Raw genomic sequence first — 10,818 nt, forward strand, 5'->3', positions numbered from 1 at the left:
AGAGAGAGACGGAGAGGGAGGGAGAGAGAGAGAGAGAGAGACAGAGAGAGACGGAGAGGGAGGGAGAGAGAGAGATAGACAGAGACGGAGAGAGAGAGAGAGAGAGAGAGAGAGAGAGAGAGAGAGAGAGAGAGAGAGAGAGAGAGAGAGAGAGAGCATTCCTCAGGTATCACCATGGTGTTCTATGGTAACAGGAGTGATAGCATTCCTCAGGTATCACCATGGTGTTCTATGGTAACAGGAGTGATAGCATTCCTCAGGTATCACCATGGTGTTCTACGGTAACAGGAGTGATAGCATTCCTCAGGTATCACCATGGTGTTCTACGGTAACAGGAGTGATAGCATTCCTCAGGTATCACCATGGTGTTCTACGGTAACAGGAGTGATAGCATTCCTCAGGTATCACCATGGTGTTCTACGGTAACAGGAGTGATAGCATTCCTCAGGTATCACCATGGTGTTCTATGGTAACAGGAGTGATAGCATTCCTCAGGTATCACCATGGTGTTCTATGGTAACAGGAGTGATAGCATTCCTCAGGTATCACCATGGTGTTCTACGGTAACAGGAGTGATAGCATTCCTCAGGTATCACCATGGTGTTCTACGGTAACAGGAGTGATAGCATTCCTCAGGTATCACCATGGTGTTCTACGGTAACAGGAGTGATAGCATTCCTCAGGTATCACCATGGTGTTCTACGGTAACAGGAGTGATAGCATTCCTCAGGTATCACCATGGTGTTCTACGGTAACAGGAGTGATAGCATTCCTCAGGTATCACCATGGTGTTCTATGGTAACAGGAGTGATAGCATTCCTCAGGTATCACCATGGTGTTCTATGGTAACAGGAGTGATAGCATTCCTCAGGTATCACCATGGTGTTCTATGGTAACAGGAGTGATAGCATTCCTCAGGTATCACCATGGTGTTCTATGGTAACAGGAGTGATAGCATTCCTCAGGTATCACCATGGTGTTCTATGGTAACAGGAGTGATAGCATTCCTCAGGTATCACCATGGTGTTCTATGGTAACAGGAGTGATAGCATTCCTCAGGTATCACCATGGTGTTCTATGGTAACAGGAGTGATAGCATTCCTCAGGTATCACCATGGTGTTCTATGGTAACAGGAGTGATAGCATTCCTCAGGTATCACCATGGTGTTCTATGGTAACAGGAGTGATAGCATTCCTCAGGTATCACCATGGTGTTCTATGGTAACAGGAGTGATAGCATTCCTCAGGTATCACCATGGTGTTCTATGGTAACAGGATTTAAGATCATTCAGCTCAAGTGTAAAACGCCTATCAAAGTCCAGAATGTGTAGCTGAACACACAGCTGTGTTCTAGAACATTGGACCGTTGGCTTTCATACTGTTTGAATTCTCAGTGCGGCTCAAGCTATTTTTCCAGCTGTTACACATTGAAATGAATAGAGGACGTGTACATGGAGTCGCGATGGTTGTGCATTTTGGGGAGGTGCGCGGTCGGCTGTGCCTCCCCGTGGATGGTGGTAGAGCCACGTAGCTATGTCACAATGGGACGATGGACTGTCACATCTCTGCGTCTGTCGACTCTGAACACTGACCAAACACACAAACACGCTCACGCTCACACACCCTCCTCAAGACAGCCCCAGCGCCATCCTACCTTGGCGATCTGGACACACCAGTTGAGCAGCAGCTGGGAGCCGATGTTGTCCTTGTGTTCGTGGACGTAGTCGAGGAGGCAGCCGTGGGGCATGAGCTGCGTGACCAGCTGTGTGGTGGGGCTCAGGCAGACCCCCAGGAGACGCACCAGGTGGGGGTGCTCCATGCTGGCCATAATCAGAGCCTCCTGGTGGGGATAGATAGGGACTCAGGCCTGGGGGAATCTGACAGAACACTGTGGACGGAGGGAGGGAGTATACAGAGCAAACAGCCAAGTGCACACAGGTGGAAGGGGAATACAGGTGTTATGATGATGGGTGCTGACAGTGTAGTGTAGTGTAGTAGTGTAGTGTAGTGTAGTGTAGTAGTGTAGTGTAGTAGTGTAGTGTAGTGTAGTGTAGTGTAGTGTAGTGTAGTGTAGTGTAGTGTAGTGTAGTGCAGTGTAGTGTAGTGAATGCCAGGGTGTGTGTCACAGACACCTTTGACAGACACTCATTCACCATTATTTCTCCCTCTATCTTCTACTCTAGCTACACACAGCCTGGCTGACTTCTACTCTAGCTACACACAGCCTGGCTGACTTCTACTCTAGTGACACACAGCCTGGCTGACTTCTACTCTAGCTACACACAGCCTGGCTGACTTCTACCCTAGTTACACACAGCCTGGCTGACTTCTACCCTAGTTACACACAGCCTGGCTGACTTCTACCCTAGTTACACACAGCCTGGCTGACTTCTACTCTAGCTACACACAGCCTGGCTGACTTCTACTCTAGCTACACACAGCCTGGCTGACTTCTACTCTAGTGACACACAGCCTGGCTGACTTCTACTCTAGCTACACACAGCCTGGCTGACTTCTACCCTAGTTACACACAGCCTGGCTGACTTCTACCCTAGTTACACACAGCCTGGCTGACTTCTACCCTAGTTACACACAGCCTGGCTGACTTCTACTCTAGTGACACACAGCCTGGCTGACTTCTACTGTAGCTACACACAGCCTGGCTGACTTCTACTGTAGCTACACACAGCCTGGCTGACTTCTACTGTAGCTACACACAGCCTGGCTGACTTCTGCTCTAGTTACACACAGCCTGGCTGACTTCTACTCCAGATACACACAGCCTGGCTGACTTCTACCCTAGTTACACACAGCCTGGCTGACTTCTACCCTAGTTACTCACAGCCTGGCTGACTTCTACTCTAGTTACACACAGCCTGGCTGACTTCTACTGTAGCTACACACAGCCTGGCTGACTTCTACTCCAGATACACACAGCCTGGCTGACTTCTACTGTAGCTACACCAAGCCTGGCTGACTTCTACTGTAGCCACACACAGCCTGGCTGACTTCTACCCTAGTTACACACAGCCTGGCTGACTTCTACTCTAGTTACACACAGCCTGGCTGACTTCTACCCTAGTTACACACAGCCTGGCTGACTTCTACTGTAGTTACACACAGCCTGGCTGACTTCTACCCTAGTTACACACAGCCTGGCTGACTTCTACTCTAGTTACACACAGCCTGGCTGACTTCTACCCTAGTTACACACAGCCTGGCTGACTTCTACTCTAGTTACACACAGCCTGGCTGACTTCTACCCTAGTTACACACAGCCTGGCTGACTTCTACTCTAGTTACACACAGCCTGGCTGACTTCTACCCTAGTTACACACAGCCTGGCTGACTTCTACTCTAGTTACACACAGCCTGGCTGACTTCTACCCTAGTTACACACAGCCTGGCTGACTTCTACTCTAGTTACACACAGCCTGGCTGACTTCTACCCTAGTTACACACAGCCTGGCTGACTTCTACTCTAGTTACACACAGCCTGGCTGACTTCTACCCTAGTTACACACAGCCTGGCTGACTTCTACTCTAGTTACACACAGCCTGGCTGACTTCTACCCTAGTTACACACAGCCTGGCTGACTTCTACTCTAGTTACACACAGCCTGGCTGACTTCTACCCTAGTTACACACAGCCTGGCTGACTTCTACTCTAGTTACACACAGCCTGGCTGACTTCTACCCTAGTTACACACAGCCTGGCTGACTTCTACTCTAGTTACACACAGCCTGGCTGACTTCTACCCTAGTTACACACAGCCTGGCTGACTTCTACTCTAGTTACACACAGCCTGGCTGACTTCTACCCTAGTTACACACAGCCTGGCTGACTTCTACTCTAGTTACACACAGCCTGGCTGACTTCTACCCTAGTTACACACAGCCTGGCTGACTTCTACTCTAGTTACACACAGCCTGGCTGACTTCTACTCTAGTTACACACAGCCTGGCTGACTTCTACCCTAGTTACACACAGCCTGGCTGACTTCTACTCTAGTTACACACAGCCTGGCTGACTTCTACCCTAGTTACACACAGCCTGGCTGACTTCTACTCTAGTTACACACAGCCTGGCTGACTTCTACCCTAGTTACACACAGCCTGGCTGACTTCTACTCTAGCTACACACAGCCTGGCTGACTTCTACTGTAGCTACACACAGCCTGGCTGACTTCTACTGTAGCCACACACAGCCTGGCTGACTTCTACTCTAGTTACACACAGCCTGGCTGACTTCTACTGTAGCTACACACAGCCTGGCTGACTTCTACTCTAGTTACACACAGCCTGGCTGACTTCTGCTCTAGTTACACACAGCCTGGCTGACTTCTACCCTAGTTACACACAGCCTGGCTGACTTCTACCCTAGTTACACACAGCCTGGCTGACTTCTACTGTAGTTACACACAGCCTGGCTGACTTCTACTCTAGTTACACACAGCCTGGCTGACTTCTACCCTAGTTACACACAGCCTGGCTGACTTCTACCCTAGTTACACACAGCCTGGCTGACTTCTACCCTAGTTACACACAGCCTGGCTGACTTCTACCCTAGTTACACACAGCCTGGCTGACTTCTACCCTAGTTACACACAGCCTGGCTGACTTCTACTCTAGTTACACACAGCCTGGCTGACTTCTACTGTAGCTACACACAGCCTGGCTGACTTCTGCTCTAGTTACACACAGCCTGGCTGACTTCTACCCTAGTTACACACAGCCTGGCTGACTTCTACTGTAGTTACACACAGCCTGGCTGACTTCTACTCTAGTTACACACAGCCTGGCTGACTTCTACTGTAGCTACACACAGCCTGGCTGACTTCTACCCTAGTTACACACAGCCTGGCTGACTTCTACTCTAGTTACACACAGCCTGGCTGACTTCTACTGTAGCTACACACAGCCTGGCTGACTTCTACTGTAGCTACACACAGCCTGGCTGACTTCTACTGTAGCTACACACAGCCTGACTGACTTCTACTGTAGCTACACCAAGCCTGGCTGACTTCTACTCTAGTTACACACAGCCTGGCTGACTTCTACTATAGTTACACACAGCCTGGCTGACTTCTACTCTAGCTACACACAGCCTGGCTGACTTCTACTCTAGCTACACACAGCCTGGCTGACTTCTACTGTAGCTACACACAGCCTGGCTGACTTCTGCTCTAGTTACACACAGCCTGGCTGACTTCTACTGTAGTTACACACAGCCTGGCTGACTTCTACTCTAGTTACACACAGCCTGGCTGACTTCTACCCTAGTTACACACAGCCTGGCTGACTTCTACTGTAGCTACACACAGCCTGGCTGACTTCTACTCTAGTTACACACAGCCTGGCTGACTTCTACCCTAGTTACACACAGCCTGGCTGACTTCTACCCTAGTTACACACAGCCTGGCTGACTTCTAATCTAGTTACACACAGCCTGGCTGACTTCTACCCTAGTTACACACAGCCTGGCTGACTTCTACCCTAGTTACACACAGCCTGGCTGACTTCTACCCTAGTTACACACAGCCTGGCTGACTTCTACTCTAGTTACACACAGCCTGGCTGACTGCTACATTCTCTGCACAAAGAGCAGGGTATTTTGAAGCTGCCGGGGGCTTGATAGATGAAGGGCCTTTACATTTAGATTCTAAAGGATGTGAGAGTGGCTCAGCGGTGGAGAGTACATTAATCCCGGCACAGTGCAGGCAGTAGAGAGGTCCTTTTGGCACCGACAGTGCCCTGATTTAACACCGGGGTAAAGTAGCAGCATTACATCTACACTTCATAAAACTACAGCACATTATACAAGCCCAGAGTACAGCCAAATATGGTCGTGGAAGTCTGAACCAGACACTCACACAGGAGGAAAACAAATGGCTTTGTGAGTCTCTGTTGTGTGACAGGAGGCTCTGACAGTTTGTAGAAGGGAGAGTGCTTCTGCACTAGGATATGAGGGCTAATATATGAGGTATATGAGCCCAAGGGATAGACTGGCACAGACCCAGGGATAGACTGGCACAGCCCCAGGTATAGACTGGCACAGCCCCAGGGATAGACTGGCACAGCCCCAGGGATAGACTGGCACAGCCCCAGGGATAGACTGGCACAGCCCCAGGGATAGACTGGCACAGCCCCAGGGATAGACTGGCACAGCCCCACGGATAGATTGGCACAGCCCCAGGGATAGACTGGCACAGCCCCAGGGATAGATTGGCACAGCCCCAGGGATAGATTGGCACAGCCCCAGGGATAGATTGGCACAGCCCCAGGGATAGACTGGCACAGCCCCAGGGATAGACTGGCACAGCCCCAGGGATAGACTGGCACAGCCCCAGGGATAGACTGGCACAGCCCCAGGGATAGACTGGCACAGCCCCAGGGATAGACTGGCACAGCCCCAGGGATAGACTGGCACAGCCCCACGGATAGATTGGCACAGCCCCAGGGATAGACTGGCACAGCCCCAGGGATAGACTGGCACAGCCCCAGGGATAGATTGGCACAGCCCCAGGGATAGATTGGCACAGCCCCAGGGATAGACTGGCACAGCCCCAGGGATAGACTGGCACAGCCCCAGGGATAGACTGGCACAGCCCCAGGGATAGACTGGCACAGCCCCAGGGATAGACTGGCACAGCCCCAGGGATAGACTGGCACAGCCCCACGGATAGATTGGCACAGCCCCAGGGATAGACTGGCACAGCCCCAGGGATAGATTGGCACAGCCCCAGGGATAGATTGGCACAGCCCCAGGGATAGATTGGCACAGCCCCAGGGATAGACTGGCACAGCCCCAGGGATAGACTGGCACAGCCCCAGGGATAGACTGGCACAGCCCCAGGGATAGACTGGCACAGCCCAAGAGATAGACTGGCACAGCCCGAGAGATAGAATGGCACAGCCCGAGAGAGAGACTGGCACAGCCCCAGGGTTAGACTGGCACAACCCCAGGGATAGACTGGCACAGTCCAAGGGATAGACTGGCACCTCCCCAGGGATAGACTGGCACAGCCCTAGGGATAGGCTTGCAAAGCCCCAGGGATAGATTGGCACAGCCCCAGGGATAGACTGGCACAGCCCAAGGGATAGACTGGCACAGCCCCAGGGATAGACTTGCACAGCCCCAGGGTTAGATTGGCACAGCCCCAGGGATAGACTGGCACAACCCAAGGTATAGACTGGCACAGCCCCAGGGATTGACTGGCACAGCCCCAGGGATAGACTGGCACAGCCCCAGGGATAGATTGGCACAGCCCCAGGGATAGACTGGCACAGCCCCAGGGATAGATTGGCACAGCCCCAGAGATAGACTGGCACAGCCCAAGGGATAGACGGGCAAAGCCCCAGGGATAGATTGGCACAGCCCCAGGGATAGATTGGCACAGCCCCAGGGATAGACTGGCACAGCCCCAGAGATAGACTGGCACAGCCCAAGGGATAGACGGGCACAGCCCCAGGGATTTACGGGCACAGCCCCAGGGATAGACTGGCACAGCCCCAGGTATATCCTGGCACAGCCCCAGGGATAGACTGGCACAGCCCCAGAGATAGACTTGGACAGCCCCAGGGATAGACTGGCACAGCCCCAGGGATAGATTGGCACAGCCCCAGGGATAGATTGGCACAGCCCCAGGGATAGACTGGCACAACCCCAGGTATAGACTGGCACAGCCCCAGGGATAGACTGGCACAGCCCCAGGGATAGACTGGCACAGCCCCAGGGATAGACTGGCACAGCCCCAGGGATAGATTGGCACAGCCCCAGAGATAGACTGGCACAGCCCCAGGGATAGACTGGCACAGCCCCAGGGATAGATTGGCACAGCCCCAGAGATAGACTGGCACAGCCCCAGAAATAGACTGGCACAGCCCCAGGGATAGACTGGCACAGCCCCAGAGATAGACTGGCACAGCCCCAGGGATAGACGGGCACAGCCCCAGGGATAGATTGGCACAGCCCCAGGTATAGACTGGCACAGCCCCAGAGATAGACTGGCACAGCCCAAAGGATAGACGGGCACAGCCCCAGGGATAGATTGGCACAGCCCCAGGGATAGACTGGCACAGCCCCAGGGATAGATTGGCACAGCCCCAGGGACAGACTGGCACAGCCCCAGAGATAGACTGGCACAGCCCCAGGGATAGACGGGCACAGCCCCAGGGATAGATTGGCACAGCCCCAGGTATAGACTGGCACAGCCCCAGAGATAGACTGGCACAGCCCAAGGGATAGACGGGCACAGCCCCAGGGATAGATTGGCACAGCCCCAGGGATAGACTGGCACAGCCCCAGGGATAGACTGGCACAGCCCCAGGGATAGACTGGCACAGCCCCAGGGATAGATTGGCACAGCCCCAGAGATAGACTGGCACAGCCCCAGAAATAGACTGGCACAGCCCCAGGGATAGACTGGCACAGCCCCAGAGATAGACTGGCACAGCCCCAGGGATAGACGGGCACAGCCCCAGGGATAGATTGGCACAGCCCCAGGTATAGACTGGCACAGCCCCAGAGATAGACTGGCACAGCCCAAAGGATAGACGGGCACAGCCCCAGGGATAGATTGGCACAGCCCCAGGGATAGACTGGCACAGCCCCAGGGATAGATTGGCACAGCCCCAGGGACAGACTGGCACAGCCCCAGAGATAGACTGGCACAGCCCCAGGGATAGACGGGCACAGCCCCAGGGATAGATTGGCACAGCCCCAGGTATAGACTGGCACAGCCCCAGAGATAGACTGGCACAGCCCAAGGGATAGACGGGCACAGCCCCAGGGATAGATTGGCACAGCCCCAGGGATAGACTGGCACAGCCCCAGGGATAGATTTGCACAGCCCCAGGGATAGATTGGCACAGCCCCAGGGATAGACTGGCACAGCCCCAGGGATAGACTGGCACAGCCCAAGGGATAGACTGGCACAGCCCCAGGGATAGACTGGCACAGCCCTAGGGATAGACTTGCAAAGCCCCAGGGATAGACTGGCACAGCCCCAGGGATGCAAAGATGTGTGTGTTTAAGTTTATGAGTGTCTTTATGAGTAATATAGAGTTGTTAATATAATCATTCATTCACATGAATTATTCCAAACTACACACACACACACACACACACACACACACACACACACACACACACACACACACACACACACACACACACACACACACACACACACACACACACACACACACACACACACACACACACACACACACACACACACACACACACACACACACACATCCACTTCCAGACAGTGAATGATGCTAAGCAATGTGTGTGTGTGTGTGTGTGTGTGTGTGTGTGTGTGTGTGTGTGTGTGTGTGTGTGTGTGTGTGTGTGTGTGTGTGTGTGTGTGTGTGTGTGTGTGTGTGTGTGTGTGTGTGTGTGTGTGTGTGTGTGTGTGTGTGTGTGAGAGGGAGAACAGCTTGTTGGCTCCTGGTCTGTCTCTAACTGTCCCAGCAGCCTGTGGGCCTGCTTTTAGATTGCAGTTTAAAAACTGGGGAGCCATGTGGGCTCTGGATGTCCAACACCATCCACAGGGAGACAGGAAGGAGGGAGAAGGAAGGGAGGATGGGGCTTTTCAATTAGGTTTGGCAAAATGCCTCTCTCTCCAAACAGCATGCTTGATAAACCCTACCCAAATCCTACACCCTACCCCATTGTCCTTCCTAAGCCATCCTCTGTCCTACCCCGTCCTCTATCCTACCCCATCCTCTATCCTACCCCGTCCTCTATCCTACCCCATCCTCTATCCTACCCCATCCTCTATCCTACCCCATCCTCTATCCTACCCCATCCTCTATCCTACCCCATCCCCTAATCCATACCCCATCCTCTATCCTACCCCATCCTCTATCCTACCCCATCCTCTATCCTACCCCATCCTCTATCCTACCCCATCCTCTATCCTTCCCCATCCTCTATCCTACCCCATCCTATATCCTACCCCATCCTCTAACCCCTACCCCATCCTCTAACCCCTACCCCATCCTCTATCCTACCCCATCCTCTATCCTACCCCATCCTCTATCCTACCCCATCCTCTATCCTACCCCACCCTCTGTCCTACCCCATCCTCTCCCATCCTCTATCCTACCCCCTCCTCTATCCTACCCCCAACCCAGGCATGGCTCAAAGGCAAGTCAAGGGCTTCTACCCCCTCTCCCTCTGTCCTCTTCCCTGCATACCCTCTACCCAGTGATCCAGACAAGGCTATATGCCATATAAACACCTGGTGATGGGAACAGACCTGGTGCAATAGACTACATGTCAGGCATTAAGCTGGGGGGTGGAGTTTCTGGGCTGAACTGATCAACCTGACTAGACTGAGGTTTCAGAAGATGGAATGAGCTCAACTAATATCTCAGAGAATACAATGTTATATGTGTGTAATACACACACACACACACACACACACACACACACACACACACACACACACACACACACACACACACACACACACACACACACACACACACACACACACACACAGTTGTAGTGTAATACTCACGTCCATGAACTCCACGTTTGCTTTGGGCCCTGTAGCCTCGTTCAGGATCTTTATGGCCACTGGGATCTTTACTGTCTCGCCCTCTGGGACCCAGATACCCTGAAATACACAGGCAGGGAGAGTTACCTGTTAAACACACACTCCTATGGACATATCAACAGACTTTGACACACTGAAAGGAGACACATAAACCCTTCCAACAATCTCAGAAAGTAGAAGCAATGTCAGAAATAATGAAAAAAGACAGACACTCACAAACATACACAGTATTACACACAGTCAC

General features: G+C 52.6%; 1 protein-coding gene across 2 annotated transcripts in view; it reads right to left on the bottom strand.

Annotated features, from left to right (window-relative positions):
- Positions 1–10,818, bottom strand: part of LOC129859945 (receptor tyrosine-protein kinase erbB-4-like) — a 600,299-nt gene that overhangs the window by 61,303 nt on the left and 528,178 nt on the right. Inside the window, exons 19-20 of one of the 2 annotated variants that reach the window (XM_055930221.1) lie at positions 10,536–10,634; positions 1,655–1,837 (exon numbers count right to left, since the gene is read on the bottom strand). In XM_055930221.1, the coding sequence (XP_055786196.1) occupies positions 1,655–1,837; positions 10,536–10,634 (282 nt within the window). Of the gene's footprint in view, positions 1–1,654; positions 1,841–10,535; positions 10,635–10,818 lie in introns of both variants that reach the window. The other variant, XM_055930219.1, reaches the window with a different exon arrangement.

Source organism: Salvelinus fontinalis, chromosome 7 (assembly GCF_029448725.1).
Source record: "Salvelinus fontinalis isolate EN_2023a chromosome 7, ASM2944872v1, whole genome shotgun sequence".
In the NCBI taxonomy this organism is placed as follows: Eukaryota; Metazoa; Chordata; class Actinopteri; order Salmoniformes; family Salmonidae; genus Salvelinus; species Salvelinus fontinalis.